General features: G+C 58.2%; 1 protein-coding gene across 1 annotated transcript; it reads left to right on the top strand.

The window, feature by feature from the left end:
- Nucleotides 1-5,680: 5,680 nt before the first annotated feature.
- BHLHE23 (basic helix-loop-helix family member e23) lies at nt 5,681-10,078 on the top strand. Its single transcript, XM_082746520.1, has 2 exons — nt 5,681-7,330; nt 10,010-10,078. Exon 1 carries the CDS (start codon nt 5,703-5,705, stop codon nt 6,384-6,386), a length of 684 nt encoding a protein of 227 aa, XP_082602646.1. The 5' UTR covers nt 5,681-5,702; the 3' UTR covers nt 6,387-7,330; nt 10,010-10,078.
- The last annotated feature ends 8,779 nt before the right edge of the window (nt 10,079-18,857 follow it).

The following is an 18,857-nucleotide window of genomic DNA, read 5'->3' as shown; positions in this document are numbered from 1 at the left end:
TCCTGCCTTGGCTTTTCAGGGTGTTTCGTGGCTTGATACAGATTTTAGGATTTTTTTTTATTTCTGTAAAAATTCCATTGGAACCTTGGTAGGGATTGCATTGAATCTATAGATGGCCTTGGACAGTATGGACATTTTAACAATATTAAATTCCAGTCCATGAGCACAGAATATCTTTCCATTTATTTGCGTCTTCTTCAATGTCTTCTCATCAATGTTAGAGTTTTCAGAGTCACTTCCTTGGTTAAATTTATTCCTAGTTATTTTGTTCTTTTTGATGCAATTGTAAATGGGATTGTTTTCTTAATTCCTCTTTCTGATGGTTTGTTCTTAGTGTCTAGAAACACAACTAATTTTGAGGGTGCCTGGGTAGCTCAGTTCGTTAAATGTCCAATTCTTGGTTGTGGCTCAGGTCACGATCTCAGGGTTGTGATCTCAGGTCATGGTCTCAGGGTTACGGTCTCAGGGTCCCAATCTCAGCGTCATGATCTCAGGGTCGTGGGCTCAGGGTCGTGATCTCAGGTCATGGTGTCAGGGTCATGATCTCAAGGTCATGAGATGAGCCTCGGGTTGGGGTCTGTGCTCAGTAGGGAGGCTGCTTGAGATCCTCTCTCTCTCTCCCTGTTCCCCTTCCCACTTGCATGATCTCCCTCTAAAATAAATAAATCTTAAAAAAAAAAAACACAACTGATTTTGTGTATTAATTTTGTATCCTGCACCTTTCTTGAATTATTTTATTAGCTGTGACAGTTTTTAGTGGCATCTTCAGGATTTGCTATATAGACAGTCCCCGACTTGTGATGGTTTGACTTACAATTATTTGACTTTACAATGGGGTGAGAGCAATAGACACGGGGTAGAAACCACACTTGGAGTTTTGATCTTCCCCAGCTAAGTCTGTGCTTGGGTCCTGCTTGCGATGCCAGGCAGCGGCGGCCCCCAGGGAGCCACGTGATCGGGAAAGTCAATGACAGAGACACTTGAAACCGTTCTGCACCCAGTCGGCCATTCTGGTTTTCACTTTCCATACAGTATTCAATAAGTCAGATATTCAGCATCTTAAAATAGTCTTTAAGGGAGATGATTCTGCCCAGCTATAGGTTCGTGTCAGTGCTCTGAGTGCGTTTAGGGTCAGCTGGGTTAGGTGTGGTGTTTGGTAGCTAAAGGGTGTGTTAGATGCATTTTCTACTTACAATACTTTGAACTTATGGTGGTTTATCAAGATGTGGCCCCATCGTAAGTCATGGAAGGTCTCTATGTAATACCACGCCCATTATGTTCTAGAGACAGTTTCACTTCTCCCTTTCTTATTTGGATGCCTTTGGTTTCTTTTCTGAAATTTTCTTTCATCAGGGACACTGGCCTGTAATCTTCTCTCATGGTGTCCTTGCCTGCTGTCAGAGTAATGCTGCACTAGCAAAACGTGTTTGGAAGAATTCCCTCTCTTAATTATTTGGAAGATTTTGAGAAGGATCAGCATTGATTCTTTAAACATCCAAGAAAATCTTCCTCTGAAGCCCTCTGGTCCTGGGACCTTCTCTGTTGGGAGGTTCACAATTACCGAATCGATCTTGCTGATGACTCATCTGTTCCACCTTTCTATTTCTCTATGACTCAGTCTTGGGAGTTTGTATGCTTCTACGGATTTACACATGTCTTCAGGCTGTCCAGCTTATTGGTGCACACTTGCTCACAGCGGTCTCCTACGATCCACTGTATCTCTGTGCTGTCAGTCACAAGCTCATGGACTTTCAGAGCAACTTCATTCATAATTGCCAACAACTAACAGAAGAAACAGGGGCGCCTGGGTGGCTCAGTGGGTTGGGCCTCTGCCTTCGGCTCAGGCCATGATCCTAGGGTCCTGGGATGGAGCCCCGCATTGGGCTCTCTGCTCAGCGGGGAGCCTGCTTCCTCCCCTCTCTCTCTCTCTCTCTGCCTGACTCTCTGCCTGCTTGTGATCTTGGTCTGTCAAATAAATAAAATAAAATTATTTTTTAAAAAAGAAGAAACAGATATTTGTAACTGTGTAGAGACCTTCAGTGATACAATTGTGAATTTGACCAAATTAACTTATATAGAACCCTACACCCAATAACTGAGAAATGTACCTGCTTTCACCAGAAAATTTTTTTACAAATTTTACAAAAATTAACCACACAAGTTAGTTATAGAAATCTGTGGAGAGAGAGGGAGGGGACAAAGATCGGTAGGCCCAGGGAGGGACACTGAGGCACTATAACTATTCCGTGTGGGACGTGCCTGTTACTCTACACCTGTCAAGACCCGCAGAATGTCCAGCACAAGGCGTGAAGACGAATGTGAGCTGTGGATGTCAGCCCCCGCGCCATCCGCTGGAACGCACGCAGCATCCATGCACCATGTTAACAATGGGGGCAGGCGGTGGGGGGGGGTAGCCGGAAGCTATACCTTTCCATCAATTTTTCTGTAAACTTTAAAACTGCCCTTTTTTAAAGAAAAATGTATTAATTGACCATGTGCTGAGCCAAAAGCAATCTTCAAAAAAAAAAAAAGATAAGTAAGCATGGTAATGTCTTTAGGAAGCAAATTTTTCAGAGCAATCCTGACCACTCCCCCTCCTGCAGAATGGCTTTTCCAGCGGTTGTCACTGTCTGGTGTAGCTCAGGTACACAGTGAGACCCAGCCACAGCTTAGCAGCTACTAAATACACCAAAAATAAGAGAATGAAGGATTCAAACAACACAGAGCATGTTGGGCATTTAAGTGGAAAGGAATCCGACCAGCCAGGAGCCTGTCTGGTGATGGAGAAGAGGGAGCAGAGCAGAAGGAAGTACTAGATCTCCTGTGGCTATTCCAGGTCAATGGCTGGGCCACCAACCAAGGAGACATTTTGGGGACATAAGTCATGCAGATGCGTGCTGCACCTGCCTCCACGACATCCTCAACGGCCAGCAGGTGCCCTCTGTATGGGGGATCTGAAGGTCCAGCTGGTGGGGCAGGATTGGGGCATCCTAAGCAGCACTCGGGAGGAGGTGGGTGCTGGGGTCTGGGTTCTAGGTGTCCCATCAAGAGGCCACAACCCAGTAGATCTGTGTGCAAACCGCCCCACGTCCCGGCACCACCAATGCAGCTCGTTATGTGAAATATGCTATTCGTTAGCGAAGTTTGAAAGAAAGAAATAGCTGAAGCATCCTGAGGGCTATGGACCATGAGAAGCAGCCCCTTGTGCTGTGGACAGGGACTCTCAGGTCTCGCCGGGTGGAGTGCAGTTTTCTGGGTGGCCAGCAGGTGGCAGCCCCTGACCAAAAACGGTGCATCTCTGGGCCCTTTCCGGGATTTGTGGCTGGTCTTCCACCGTCAGCCCAGTGGGCCTTCCTGAAGGCTGTTACCTGATCCTGCCCGCCGCCCGCAGGCCCACCCCTGCCTCCAGTCCTCCTCTGAGCTGCTGAAGGGGCTGGTTACCTGGCCGGTCCGAAAACGGCCTTGCCGGAGGTTTAAACCTCCTGACGGCCACGCCCAGCCCCAGAGCGCGGCCCCAGGCTGGGACGGAGGAGGGCTACACCTTAACCCCCTCCCCCCCAGAGGCCCACCTGCTGCTCCGGGCCAGCTTGTTTCAGGGTTCAATCTTGGAATTTTTCTAAGTTTTTACTTTAACCCCCAGGTGCTCAGCACAGGAGCGTACCTTCCTCCCCATCACCTGCTTCCCCTGCCCCCCGCGCCCCTCCCCTCTGGTGGCCAGCCGCACGTCCACCGGAGCTGAGGGTCTGTTTCTTGGTTTGCCTCTCTCTCTCTCTTCCCTTTTCTTGTTTGTTTCTTAAATTTCACTGAGGAGTTAAACCCTGTGGTAGTTGTCTTTCTCTGCCTGACCTGCTTCACTTAGCGTAACACCCTCTGGCTCCGTCCGTGTCTTGACAAAGGGCTTCACTCCGCGTGGCCGCGCACCACTCCACCCTATGCCTCCATCCAGGCCGTGTTTTGAAAGCCAGTCTCATCCACACCTGTGCTTGGTCACAACCTGCTCTCCTGCGGCACCCCTGGGTGATCAGATGCTCCCCATTCAGTATGTCCGAAGCACACCGCCCCCCCAAGCCCCCGCACCTCCATCCAAGCCTGAGTCCCGGAGGCAGGACATCATCCGACTGCTCCTGTCGGCCTCAGGGTGCCTGTGGACTCAGCCCACTTCTCTCTGTGTCGCCTGTCACCCCTGACACCCAGGAGGGAATGCCCCCAAGTCCCCTGACCACAGCGGTCTGTCGGGACACGTCCCTGAGCGCGTTCCATGACTGCTCCTGCTCTTCTACCCGAGACCAAACTCCCCAGTGTAGCTGCTCCCCTGACCTGGAGTCCCTGGCCCCCTGCTGGCCCCCTGCTGCTGTCCACCCACGTGCCATGCTCCTTGGGACGGCTGTATGCCCCCACCCCAGCCCCTTGGCGGAGTTAACACCCACTCGCCCTCCAGACCACAGCCTCCTGTCCGCACAGGCTGTCCCCAGTGCCCGCCCGCGCCCAGCCTCAGCCCCAGCACCCGCCCGCGCCCGGCCTCAGCCCAGACCCTTCTTACCCTCACCAGCTCTTGCCACCCACATTCGTTCTGGGCCAGGACACACCTGTGGGTGAGAACTGCCCTTCTGAACGCACAAGCGGGGCAAACTCGGGGCTCCAGTGTGGACAGACGGGTTAGCCGCCCCCCCCCCCCCCCCCCCCCCCCCCCCCCCCCCCCCCGTCTAGCACCCACCATCCTCCGAACTCCCCCACAGAAGAGCTGCCTGGCAAATAGAAACCCAGAATGTTCCCTCTCTGACCTTGGACAAGTGTAAACCGTATACTTGGAAGACCAGGAAACAGAAACAAGAGGTTTACCCTAAAAAGGAAGTTTTTGTCCTCAAACTCCAATCCCAGTGGTTCATCACTACTCGGGGGAGTGTGGAAACCACCTCAGGACGCGGGAGTCCCAGGAAGATGGGTGGGGGGCATGGAGGCCCGGGGAGGTCCCCCCCCCCCCCCCCCCCCCGCGCCTCCAGGCCTGACGCCCCAGGGCTCGCGCCTGAGTGAGTGATTGGTTTGCGGACTCCGTGGCGCAGCTGAGCTCCGGCTCTGCGAGGGCCCCCGCCCCGGGCTGCAGGCCCAGGCCGCCGGCAGAGGACCGCAGGCGACCGCTGGGCATCTGCCCCAGCGTGCCAGTGTGCCGGGCTGTGCTGCGCGCTCCCCGGTCCCGCTGCGGCCCGAGGAACGGAAGTCGGGATGGAAGAGGCAGGTGCCCACGTGAGGCGCGAGCGCTCTGTGGTGGCAGCCCCGAGGCGGCAGCCGGAGACCGCCTGAGACGCCGAGAAGCCAGAAAAGCTGCAGCCGCCCTCTCCACCCAGACCTCCAGCTCCCTCCATCCCAGCGGACCCCCACCCCGGCCGTCGTCGGTCTCGGCTCGAAAAGAGGCGGTCACCAAGTCCCTTCTGATTGGATGGCCGCGAAGTCCCAGCGGGCGCCCCCGCACCTTAAAAGAGCGGAGTGTGTGGGAGCTCGAGCCCGGCCCGGCCCAGCCCTGCGCGCGGCGGCGAGGGGAGACGGGGACGAGCAGGACGAGGACCGGGAGAAGAGGAGGAGGCGACCCGGAGGCGTGGCCGAGGCGGCCGGAGAGGCCCGGCGCGCGGAGGCTCGGAGGCTCGGGGACCGACCGACAGCCGGACGGACGCGCGGCCCCGGAGCTGCGCCGCGGCGGACGCGCGGCCATGGCCGAGCTCAAGTCGCTGTCGGGGGACGCGTACCTGGCGCTGAGCCACGGCTACGCGGCGGCGACCGCGGGCCTGGCCTACGGGGCGGCGCGGGGGCCCGAGGCGGCCCGCGGCTACGGCGCGCCGGGCCCCGGCGGCGACCTCCCTGCGGCGCCCGCGCCCCACCCCGCGGCCGTGGCCGAGAGCAGCGGCGAGCAGAGCGGCGACGAGGACGACGCCTTCGAGCAGCGGCGGCGGCGGCGGCGGCGGCGGGGGGGACCCGGGGGCGCGGCGGACGCGCGGCGGCGGCCCCGGGAGCAGCGCTCGCTGCGGCTGAGCATCAACGCGCGCGAGCGGCGGCGGATGCACGACCTGAACGACGCTCTGGACGGGCTGCGCGCCGTCCTCCCCTACGCGCACAGCCCGTCGGTGCGCAAGCTCTCCAAGATCGCCACGCTGCTGCTCGCCAAGAACTACATCCTCATGCAGGCGCAGGCCCTGGACGAGATGCGGCGCCTCGTGGCTTACCTCAACCAGGGCCAGGGCCTGGCGGCGCCGGTGGCCGCTGCGCCCCTGACGCCCTTCGGCCAGGCCGCTGTATACCCGTTCTCGGCGGGCGCCCCGCTTCCCTGCCCTGACAAGTGCGCCGCCTTCTCCGGGACGCCCTCGGCGCTGTGCAAACACTGCAACGAGAAGCCATGAGCGCCCGGGCGGCTCCTCCTCCCGCACCAGCCCTGCATTTTACCTTGTGCCACCCTGCCCCGACTGAACCCCGCCCACCGGGAGAAGGCTGCCGGAGGTCGCTTCCAGCCCCCGCCCGCTGAACAGCGCCGGTAGGGCCGCGAGAAGCTCGGAGCACGTCTGGGCACCGGTTTGAGCGCGACAGCAGGGCACTGGCATCTGCGCCCTGGAGGCCGCAGCACGCCCACTGGGCAACCTCCGATGGGAGACAAACCCTGCTTGTCTGGACACCACCGCTCACCCTGAAAAAGAAAACCAGGACCACGTTGGGAGCAGGAACCGGCGTGACCCCAGGGGGAGTGGTCCTGCTGGTCACCAGCGCAGGGAGAGCGCTTGGCTGGGCTTGGCGGCTCTGGGCCCTGGCATTGGGTTCTCTGGGGACTGCAGGGCTGGCTCCAGCCGGGTGTGCTCCCAACGACAACCGCTGGTGCCAGGGTAGTCTGTCTCCGAGGCTTGGCGGCCCCAGCGCCCCTGCAGCCCAGTGGCAGATGCGCAGGGACCCAGCCCACGACTGTTTGCTAAGCAGCTGGACTGCCCTTGACCCTGGAAGACCCCGGGCAGTAGCTGAAGTCAGAGTGTGTTATGTTTAGTTTCTTGCCTGCCTAGAGGCATGAGCCTCTGGGGGTGAGTGGATGCCAATGCTGGCGGCCTCCAAGTCTGCGGAATCTGTCCCCTAAACCGTCCCTGGACTCCCCGGCCACCACCGCTCATGCTGGAATGTCCCCGCCAGGGTGTGGCCTGCACGGAGTTGGATGGAGACCTGCCGCATGCCCTCTGCTCACAGGCAGTTGTACAGAGGACAGTCCCCACACTTGGCCTGGGCTATCAGGGAAGGGCCGGGTCTAGCCCCACTGACCTCCACACCAGCCCCCTGCGTGTTTCCAGGGGCGGAGGCCGGGCCAGGGGTGAGTCGGCTGGTGGGAGGGGCTGCTTCCTGAGCTGGGAAAAGGTGACGGGTTTGTCTCCTGGTGTTGGGGTCTGTCTCCTTGATGAGGGTGCACGGTGCAGAATTCTGCCGCCGTAGGGGTCCACACGCTCTGCTCAGCCGGCCAGCTACCCTGGGGACTGGGCTGTCCCAGCGCATTTGCCCTCCCGCCGCCCTGCTGCAGCATCCGGCCTTAGTAACCCAGTTTCCTCGGCCGGCAGCCGCTGCCGCTGCGCTAATGAGGAGAGGACCTCGGCCCTACAGAGCGGCCTGTCTGAAGCGTTTAACTTTAATTAATGCATTTCAAAAGGCCCTTTTGTATCTGCAAAATGAAGTGTGTGATTAAGCTTTATTCATAAAGACATATGCTTAATACTGGTTTTTGTTAATTTCCATATTTATATCTTCACTGTCTGCTTCTCCCTAACACACTACGTTATCGGTTTTGCACATTCAGAAAGCTGGGAGCTAGGGGCTCTGTTTCGAATCCTTTTTAGGTAAGCAAAGGCAGGACAGCTGCGAACTCCAACGCCATTTACTTCCAGGACCATTTCAAAGTGCTCCTGAATCAACTTTCTGAGTCACTGGTCATAACCTGAAACAGCGTTGCTCATCCTGGCTGAAACAGACGCCTCTGGTGCATCATTTCTATTTGGAATGAAGTTACAGTTTTGTTACAGTTTTAACTTAGTTTTTAAAATAATGTGATTAAATTTGAATACCATATTAAACACGGTCACTGGTGGCTGAGGTTAGGTTCTCAGAGAGCTGTGCCGGTCTGGACCCCGCGCTTCTCGGTCAGAGCCTAGAAAGTCTGTGGGGGGCAGACGGCTGCTGTGTGAACAACCCCTCAGTAGATGTATAAAATATGAAGAAAACAGGGGAAGGAAAAAAAAATCTCTGCACCTCACCTTGAATGAAAAACATTAAGTTTTTAAAAGGACCATCTAATTAATCGTATGTTCTTCCATTTACTTGGTTTTCAAAAAAATGAAATGTGTTTCTTTTTGGCTGCTCAGTCATGTGCTACATGATCCGTTGTTCTCTCCAGAACGTCAGGCTGCCTCTCGCGCCGTGGAACAGAGCGATCATTCCGTACGTGAAATTCGGCTTTTCAACAAGGCTAACATAGCAACCTGCTCTAGCAAATACAAGTCTTTTGGCCTCCCCCATTCTAAGAGCTCCCAGCACAAAAGGTCTGGTCCTCCACGGCCCCTGTGCCCAAAATACAGTGAAGCAGCCTCCCCACTGGCAAGCCCACCGCTGTCTGGAAACATCCGACGGGGGCTCTGGGCAGGCACTCCAGAACGGCTCGGGCATCTAACCCCCCAGAGCCGACCCTTCTCCAGCGCTGGAGAGTTCAACAGGAGAGGGCTTTGCTTATAACGGAGTTTGAAACAGCCTTTTGCCAGGTGCTTGTTTTTAGAACCGTCTTAGGGCAAGGGAAGGCGTACCTGCTGGTAGGTCTGGATGTGGTGTGAGGGAGTGTCGCAGTAAACCCGGGTCGGCCACACAGAGACCCGGCCACACATGAAATGGTAGCTTTTCTACTGGCTACGTAAGAGTAAATCCATGAAATTAATTGTAATGACTTTTATTTATTCCCGTGCATGCAAAAGAGTGTTTCAAAACACAGTCAGTATCTTTTCATTATCAGGGGATATGGCACGTTCCTTTTCTTCGTACTGAGTCTTCAAAACCCGGTTTGTCTTGCGCTTAGAGCTGCTCTCCGTTCAGACCAGCCCCGTTTTGAGGATCAGCGGCCGCACAGGTTTGTGACGCCCACAGTGGACCCTGCGGCCTGAGGCAAAGCTCTGAGGGACCTTTGTTTTCTTCACGCTCATAATAAGCAGGAAATGCCCGCTGATTCAAGGAATAAATTCTAGAGCGAGACACATAGGAAATGCTTCATCCTTGCTACTCTTCCAAGCCTGGGTCACCAAGGCCAGCTGAGGCCCGGGCAGGGGCGGGAATAGCTGTGGTCCGTTTTCTCCCACGAAGTGGCGGCCGTTTGTCTACGGAGTCACCCTTTCCAGCGGCCTTCCAGCAGCACGCTGGCCACCCACGCCCGGGCCCGGGGAGCCGGCAGCACGATGGCATTCCAGTCGAGGGGTGTCAGGCAGCCAACAGTGCCTTCTTCCTCCATTAACCACGCCGTTGGGGGCCGCTGGCGGCTGCCGGAGCCACTCGAAGACCGAGGTTCATTCAAAATCAGGCTGTGAGCCCGTGGAGCCCGGCTCGTGGGGGCTTGGGGCAGGCTTCCCTGACCCAGTGGCCTCCCCAGGGGGCCCTTGCTGGGGTGAGGAGAGGCTGGCTGGTGGGCTGAGGTCCTGTACCCCTGCCTGCATTCCCTGACTGGCGCCTCCACGGCCCGTGCGGGTGTGGACACACCAGCTTCCCTGGCAGAGAGAGAAGGCACAGGGGTTGGAAGACGGACGTGGGGAGTCCTTAGGGTCAGGCTAGTGACTGAGCATTTCACGACAGACGCCACTTCCTCTTCCTTCCTTTCTTTAAAATGACCGACAGCAAAGTTCTCCACCTCCTTTGGGTATTTTGGTGGTAACATTTTTAACTACTTGGTGAGATGCCACGGGCACGGCACTTTCTGTTCCTGTGGGCTCAGGACATCGGACACCCAAAGATCTTTGTTTCCCTCCAGGTAGGAAACTCGCTCACCGAAAACAGCATCCCTGGTTCTCAGTACTGGGTAACGGCATCCACGCTCGGGGAGCAGAACTCCGTTCTCACCTAGCTCTGCCCCAAGGGACCCGGAGCTCGGACAGGCAAGGGCCACCGGCCCCCGCGCGTCCGCTCACAGACCCTCGTGTGCCAGTATGTTGGCTTCTTGGTTGATTTCATCCCAAACCCGGGGCTTGTCTTCATTCGTGCTGATGTTAGTCGGATCCGCGGGGAGCTCTGTTCATCCTTACGAGGAAGCTCCCAAGTGTTCCAGGGCAGACACCTGCTTTGTCAAATATGCATGTCTGTTTCCCTTGCAGGTTGGGACATTACAGGAAGAGGCACCTCCTCCCAGAGGACAAATGTTGTTTCCCTAAAAGGATGTGTGAGATGCACAGAGTGTCGTTCCGAGCGGCACGGCCTGTCTTGCCTCGCCCTTGGCCGAGAGAAGTCTGATGAGAGCAACCAGGCGGGACCCCAGAGCCCCGGTTAATCCCGCAGACTGTGGTTACGGCAATTGTATCCTAGGAATTTGCCTGTGATACGTCCCGAGTCTTTAATCGCTCTCGGCATCCCGTTTTAAGGGATGGAAACAGAGGGATTTACAATGTATTAAATCATTTCCCCAACAATTAATTACCTCTTTGGATCATAACCCTGGATGTTGTGTTCTATACCCAAACAAAAGTCAGTTTCATACCATTAGAAAATTAATACACATAAATTCATACACATAAAAGCCAAAAGGCTCTGATCGTTAGCAAAATCTCCTTTGAGGCCAGTGTCTTCCCATGTTCTAGAATGAGTCTGAAGTGCCCCGGGCCTTTGTACGGAGAAGAGGGAGGAGAAGCTGTGATCTTGAGGCTCTCTGAGTAGGAGGCGAGCTGCGTTATTTTGAAAGTGAGCGTAGGGCAGGAGCCTGTGAAATGCGGGGCTAGAAGGGGGTCTCGGAATAAGGCTGTGTCTGTGCTTCTGCGGCTGGCTGTGCGGGCTCCCCGGGCTGGTGCCGGTCAGGAGGCCGAGGGCCAAGGGCCGTCGCTCTGTGGCTCCCGTGGCCGCTGAGGTCTGCGTTCCCAGAGACACGGCTGTCAGAACGCAGAGCGGAACCGGATGCGGGCCTGGCCAGTGGCCTCTGTCCCCCATGACGCTCAGGCCACATGGGGGTGCCCAGCTGACGGGGGCCTGTGGGGCACCTGGGACAAGGTCCTAGCTCAAGGGTTTCTTAGCAACAGTGTGCCTGCGTGCTGGACGGGAGAGCCTTCCCAACGTGCCCGGTTTCACCTCTAAGCCTGTTTTGTCTGAAATGGTGAGGCCACCATCAGTTGCTGTCCTGGGGGCCCTGATTCAGCCTGACAGGAGCCCAATCTCCCAGCCCCATGTGGACGGGGCTTGGGTGCTCCCGAGGCCACAGCCAGTCCAGGAAGTGGCCACAAAGCCCAGACACCCGTGGGCCCTGTAACGCTCTCCAATGGCCAGGAGGCATCTGACGGGATGCATTTCATTCCACAGCCTGGCTTGGCTGGGTCTCGGCCTGCAGCCCTGTGTCACGGAGGCACCGAGGTTACAAATCCCTGGGAACGGCCTCTAAGTCTCAAACACCCGGGGCAGGGTCCAAGATCCGTCCCAGCCCCCTGCAGCTGCCCAGGCGGCTCCAGAGCCTGTCGGAGAGGGGGCTCGTGGGACCCCGCCCGCCAGCTCGAGGTGGTGCTGGCGGAAGTCAGGTGTGCTCTGCCAAGGAGCCCCCCACCCCCGGGCTCTGTCCATGGAGTGCAAGCTGGGGAGGGAGCAGCTCATCACTCGGGAGCAGGGACACCCATGATTTTTGGTAACTGAGATTCAGAAACTCTACATCTGGGAGTCGGTTGATGCCAACGGGCAGCCGGACGGCTGATGGGAAAGGGCCTCTGAACGGGAGGGTTGAGGTGTAAAGATCCCTTCTTCCGAGCGTTAGGCTGGACCAGCCCAACGGCCAGCGCCCTTCCTCGGGCTCCCACGGAGAGACTGTGTGGGCAGCACCTGCATGTCAACATCACAGACAACAGGGAAGACATTTATTTTATATTTGGGAATCTGGGATTCTAGAATAAATGGAAAGGCTTCTTGCTGCAAAACGCCGCTCTCTGTGCGCACTGGAGTCTCCCCTGGGGCTGTGGCGTAGGCAGAGGTGCCCAGAATGAGGGTGCCCGATGGGGTGAGAGCTTCGCCCCAGCGTCCCCACGAGCTGCTTCCAGAAATGCCTGTGTTCAGGGAACAGAGTGTGTCCCCAGGCCCCTTTCCCGGCACACATACCCTTGCTCATTTTGTCTGTCTGTCTGTCTCTGGCTCATTCTCTTCTGAAGCTGCTTTTGGGGGGGGGGGCCTATAACTCTTTCCTTCTCTCTGGGCAGCACTGCTCCCCTAATGAGCACATGTGGTCCTTAAAATATTCCACATGTATTCCGGTGTCTCCAGACCCTGGTCACTACTCTCGGGCAGACCCGACTGCTTCGGGATTTGGGAAAGCCTGGCCGGTTGGCAAGGAAAAGGCAGATGCAAAAGAGCAGCTGGCCGGTGGCTACCAGCCCTGCCCGCGGCCTGGGGGGTGCAGGGTGAGAATGGGCTGCGGCCTCTGTCAGCTTCTGCCCGGGAGTGTGTCCTGAACCCGCGCACGTGTGTGTATGTGCACATGTGCTCCTACGTGTGTCCTGCTCTGCACGGTTTCACCTCCCACACAGTCCCTGGGTCCTCAGCTGCCGCCAGGGTACCCAACAGTGGTACCGTCGCCAGCCCCCACCTTGCAACTCCCCGCCTTTTCGTAGATGGTCTGGCCTTGAGTGTGCTTGACTGAGGTTAGCAGGTCGACCCTCTGGCCCACTTGTTGGGACCGGGTTTCCCCAGACACAGATGTTCCATTTTAAGCCCTGGAAAATCCTAGGCCAAAGGCCGAGTTGATCACGCAGGGGTTAGGTCCTCAAACCCTTTCTGAAAACAGGAGAGAGGGTGAGCCCCATAAGTAAAACACAGGCACAGTGTCCTGCTCTCTGCTCTCACACCCCCGTGGACATCCTGTCTGCCCACGGACGCCCTTCCCTGCAGCCTAGGCCAAACCACAACTGTGAGCCTGGCCGGGAGCAAATGGGTCAGCGCAGGTGGGAGCTCACTGCCGCGCCCGTGGCCGTTCCACAAGTGAGGCGAGGCTGCTCGACGCAGACCACAGGCAGCGCCCGAGAGAGAAGTGGTTCGCTGAGGGGACCTCCTCCCAGCGGGGGCTAGAGGGGCCACGGCGCTGGGTGCCTCCGTGGTTGGGGCCACGGCAGAGAGGAGCCAAGGGCTGGACTAGGGAGGGGCCGTTCCCCGAGCCGTGGCCCCTGCCCGGAACCTGCTTCTCCCCCAAAGATGCCTCCATCCAGCCCGGCCAGCCCTGGACACCAAACCGCCCCCACCGAGGTTTTAGGAGAGACCGTTGGGCGGGGCTGAAGGCCCGGGAGCCGGCCAGGAAGGAAGGACAGACAGCGGCCACCAGCACGGAGGGAAACTGTCCGAGCAAGGGGAGCCCACGGGGACCAGCGTCTCCTAATGAGCACGTCGTCGGGCGCTTTCACTCTAATTTTTGCTTAATAAGGCTGGTTTGAGACGTAATTTTGAGGATCCACGCCTCCGCTAGACCCGCTCGTCACGGTGACGGGCCTCTCTCCGGCACTGTGGGGGTGTGTCGCTTCATTAATACCGCTCTGGAAGGTGGCTGTGCTGACAGATGAGGGACGCCGATGGCCTTTCAAGGATACCGACTTCATTAAGCAGCCTCATTACGGCGGCCGAGGGCTAAATATGTCATTTTAAAGGGAATGCTCGGCTTTCAGTGGCTTCCCCTCCCCCTCCCCCACCTAAGTGAACGAATTCTGTTTCCAAAATAATCACAAATGAACGACAAGGTCAGAGGCTCCTCCGCGGGCTCCAGCCAGCGGCCGGACGGCGGAGCAGAGCGCCGCGGGCAGCAGGATGGCGGCGGGGGGGGCCGGGGGGGGCGACCCCCTCTCCTCCTAGTGCCGACGCACCCATGGGCATTGAGGGACCCACACCAGGGGCTTCGCTCTCCCCAGTCCCACGTCAGCTTCGTGGTCGGCTGCCTGGTCCCCACAGTCTGCCGGAGGCACGCTCCGCACCAGGAGAGGGGGGGGCATTTCGCGAGCGGTCCCCGTCCCCCCGCTGAAGGGGTGGCCCGCCGTCTCCCAGTGTGACTGTCTCCTGTCGGTGTTGTGGTAAGACAGACCTAACTGGCTGACGTTTCAGCGAGGTGAGGACGCCGTCCAGCGACGGTGAAGGGTGTTCTCAGCGCCGTGCGGCCGTCGCCACTGCTCCTTCCGGAAGGCCCGTCTTCCATCTGTAATTTGACTGGTTTCAAGCCGGGCTCGTTAGGGTACAACGTGCATCCAGTAAAACACGTGCTTGGACGCAGCGCTCAGGAACGTGGGAACCTCGCGCAGCTGGGGAACCGCCGCGGCGGCCAAGATAGAGAAGGCCGCCATCACCCCGGGAGGCCTTCGTGCGCACGCCACCCCCGGCCGGCCGGCGGGCTTTCTGGGCCTAGAGTCTTGCTTTGTTCCAGAACATCTCCTAGGGAGGGATTGTTCACAGGTGTCCTCGGCATAGCGCATGTGAGGCTCGCCGGGGTCCCCTCTCTGTGCCTCAGTCTTACCATCTGCAAAGTGGGGTGGTAATCTCAGTAGCATATGGGGTTTTGAGGGAGCTGTATGAGGTGTTTTCATAAATCTTAGCACCATACCTGCCCTACCTCAATTTTTGCAGAAGCCTCGCATGGGCCACTGTGACGTGAAGAGACTTCTTGGGTAAAGTGAGTAGGCCAACCCTAGTCTTTACTGAAAGACCTGCTTGGGGTGTATCGACATTTCCCAAGACAGTTCTAGCTGTGGCTCCTGCGGGACAGGGTCCCAGCACCGTCCATGCTGACCTCTCTCGGAGGCAGCCTGCGTGTCCCCATGCTTCCTCCCCTTCTCAGAGACACGTCTTTTGGGTTAAGACTCACATGGCACTGGGGCACCTGGGTGGCTCAGAGGGTTGGGTGCTGCCTTCGGCTCAGATCATGATCCCTGGGTTCTAGGATCGGGCCCCGAGTCAGGCTTCCTGTTTGGCAGGGAGCCTGCTTCCCCGTCTCCACCTGCTAATGCTCTCCGTCACTATCTCTGTCTCTCTCTCTCTTTCTCAAATAAGTTAATTAATTAAATATTTTTTTAAAAACACACGGCACGCCTGGCTGCCGGTGGTGGTCTCTGTGACAGGTGAGAGGGGCCAAGAGGTGGCAAGGAGCCACCGAGGTGGCCCGTACTCAGGAAAAGGAGACGAAGCCAGGTACCCCTCCCCACCCCTTGCTTGTGAAGGGCCTGGGACAGGGGTCCTGCACGGATTGAATAGGACGTGACAGTTGTGATCGGGGAGGGAGCCCTGAGGAGTGCCCGGCCGGGACGGCCTCGTGATATCACTTTCCCTCTACCGCGTCAGCCGGCATTAGCCCAAAGCCACCCCAGACCCTCCTGGGGCGCTCAGGAAGCCGTCTGCACAACCTCGTCACGAGACAGGAAACGCCTGCGGCACATGCACAGTGACAGAAACGTCCAGACAGCAGACACGGCCGGGCACGGTGGGAGGGCCTTCATCCTCCTCAGACCAGGTGCCAACCGCCTCCTCCGGTCATACCAACAATGTGAGGGTCATCAGGGTGAGTCGCCAACGTCACGCGGGGCCTGGCTGCAAGTGACCCGAGCGTCCGTGGCCGCGCCTCTGTGTGAGGGCCCCAGACGTCAGTGGGGAGCTATCTTCATAAACAGGAGGCATTCATAATCCCCTGTGTGGCAGCTCAATGATCTGCCCGGCGACGAGGGAACGTTCCAGATGAGGCTATGATGACGTTTCCGCACGTAGCGACCCGAGGTAAATCTTTGCAATTTCCATTTTGTGGAGATTTAATATAGACTGCTGCCCTGTTGCTGGCTCCCATTTAATCCGAGGTCACTCATTAAATGGAGACGGGCAGACGTCGGCAGGCCGGGCCTGTGGGCTGAGCTGCGGGCTGGCCTCCCCGGCGCCCGTCCCAGATGGACGGCTGCTGCCCTCGATCTGCGACGGGCGCTAATCTGAAACCTTGACCTGCTTCTCTGCACATCCCACATATTACATGGGACCTGCACACCCATGATGGAAGGCTGTGCGGCTGCCACCAGGAGCCAGAGACAGTCACGCTCACGGACCCGGAGTTTCCAAGATTTACCAAGTAAAAGCGTGACCAGAAGCACTGTCTATAACAGGCTGATTGCCGTCCTACAGGAAGAAAACTGGCGCAGCTACAGATCTTTCTGGAGCGAGCAGGGACATGGCCTGCCGCAGGGCTTCTGCAGAGGAGGCTCCGGGCCCGCAGGCCAGAAGAGAGGGAGCCCGGCCCCCAGCAGCACCTCTATACTGAGTCGTCTCCCCACACTGAATATCTTTTCTTAACACCAGGAAGCAGGGGCGCCTGGCGGGCTCTGGATTCTGGCTCAGGTCCTGACCCAGTGTTGTGGGCTCGAGCCCTGGATCTGCTCCCGCCAGGGGAGGGTCGGCTGGACGTCCTCTCCCTCCGCTCCTCCCCCGCTCACACACTCTCTCTCTCTAAAATAAATAAATAAATCTTAATTACAAAACAAAACAAACAAGCAAGCAAAAACCCCCAAACCGGAAAGCAGCAGTTGTGGGCCGAGCGGAGGCTCTGGTCCTAACCCTGGGCCTTGCGGTATTACGCAGACGGGAAACTGTGCCGTCAAGTTAAGGACCTGGAGAAGAGGCACCTGACCTGGACGCCCCAGCTGGCTCCCAAGTGAGCGACGGTGGAGGGAGTCCGGGGAGCTGGTGCGGGGGGCAGGGGGTGGCCATGAGCCTGGGTGGACAGCCAGCCGCAGGGCAGGAGGAGGCCAGGGCGATCCTGTCCCAGAGCCTGCGGAGGTGGCCCAGCAGCACTGACCCGCTCTCTGGGGATCACAGACTTCGGCCCCACAGCAGCAGGAGAACCCTGACCCTGACTCCTGCAGGGGAGGTGGAGAGGTCTACACTCGGTGGGCACAGGCCCACCTGCGCCTCCAACGGCAGAGTCCCATTCCCCCACGTGACCTGTGTCCTCCAGAGGAGGACACGTGGCCGTGGCTGCTCCAGGACCCTCGCCACCAGCGTGTCCGTGCGATCCCCCCGGGATGCGTGTCCGGACGATCCCCCGCGTCGTGGCGGCTCCACGGCACAGCCCGGCCGTCCCGCTGCGTCTGCCGGGCGCCCTCGTCGGGGCTGCTAGAGAGTTGGGGCTTCGCGGTACTGACCAAGCGGAGCGTGGTGGGTGCCCTCCGTGGCGCGCGCAGCGGACATCACCTGGCAGGTGGTGTGAGGGACGGAGAGGCGGCCACGTCACCCACCGCGGCTGGAGGAGCCAGAGCGCAGTCCCTGGCTTCAGCAAGCCAGGCAGGGTCCTGGGACACAGGTGATGTCCCACGGTGGGGACTTGGCAGGGGTCCTGAGCCCTCCAACGGGCAGCTGAGGCCCGCTGAGCCTCTGACCGATGGGGTCACAGAAGTCCTCGCTCCAGCCGGTGGTGAAGACGCGTCACAACAAAGGAGTCAGCTGGGGACCCCAGGCGAGAGGCCCACAGCCCACCCCACCATTTTATTCTGGCCTGGATACCTGGCTGGGCCCCTCGCGGGCGCATCGAAGGTCTATTGCTGCATAACAAAGCAGCCCCAGAGGCCGCAGCCTAAAACAACCATGTCACGGTTCGCAAGGGTCTGCATTCAGGAGTGGCCCGCTGGGCAGTTCCGGGCAGGGACTCCCCTGAGGTTGCTGGCGGAGGCTCTGGTCACCTGAAGGGTCTGGGAATCCCCTTCCAAGGAGGCCCCCTCATGGGGCCCGTGGCCGCCTCAGGTTCTCGCCGCATGGCCTCTCCCCGGGGCACCCGGCTGGCCCCCCGCGAGCTTTGGCTCACACCCTCATCTGGTGACTCACAGCTTCCTCTCCCCCCGTGGTGCTCAGAGGATGCCTCGGTCCAGCTCACATTCAGCAAGAGGGAATTAAAGCCTCCTTCTGAGGGGACAGTTTTCCCAGAAAGCTGCGCCTTGTTAAGAGCACACACTGGGTCAGTTCACTCAGGGATTTGAAGAAAAGACCCCCTTCCTGTACATAAAACTGTCCCCCCGCGAACGAGCATAGGGCCTGGATTTCACCTTCAGACGTTTGTTTGTTTGAGTTAAGCTTGAGTTAAGCTCCGGCGTGGGGCTGGGCGTCCCCAGGGACCCCTGCTGAGGAAGCTCCTTTCTGGGTCCTTCCCCAGAGCACGTTGCTGTCCTCGGTCTAGGGGTCTTTGTTGACCATCCTTGCAGACAATGACCTGTGTCCCCTGGGCCACCCGTGTCCCCGTGGCCCCAGGTTCAGCGCCTGCGTGGTGCTCGGGTGTGAGGCACTGCGTAAGTGACGAGGTTGCTTCCTGGCCTTCAGCGGGACCCCCTCCTCAGACCACACTGGGTCTCCCAGATGTCTCCCGGGGTCCCTCTGTCCCCGCCGCGCGCTGCCCCAGGGGTGGCAGGCTGGGGGAAGGCACGCAGATCCACTGGTTCTGTCGGTCCCCTGGTACTGCCTTTTATTGGCAGTAATAAATGCCTGTGCTAATTAACGGAATGGGTTTAACAGCCGTGATGACTGTCACAGGAGTGGCCCTTCTGGGTCTTACATAAAACCCTCAATGATAAAATTTCCTCTGCGGCGTTTTCATTAAGTTTCCATTGTTCTGAAATGAAGCAGAGCTATGCTAGAACATTCTCAAGGGG

Source organism: Mustela nivalis, assembly GCF_964662115.1.
Source record: "Mustela nivalis genome assembly, chromosome: 8".
NCBI lineage: Eukaryota > Metazoa > Chordata > Mammalia > Carnivora > Mustelidae > Mustela > Mustela nivalis.
The sequence above is the reverse complement of the archived record's forward strand: the minus strand, read 5'-3'. Positions and strand labels throughout refer to the sequence as shown.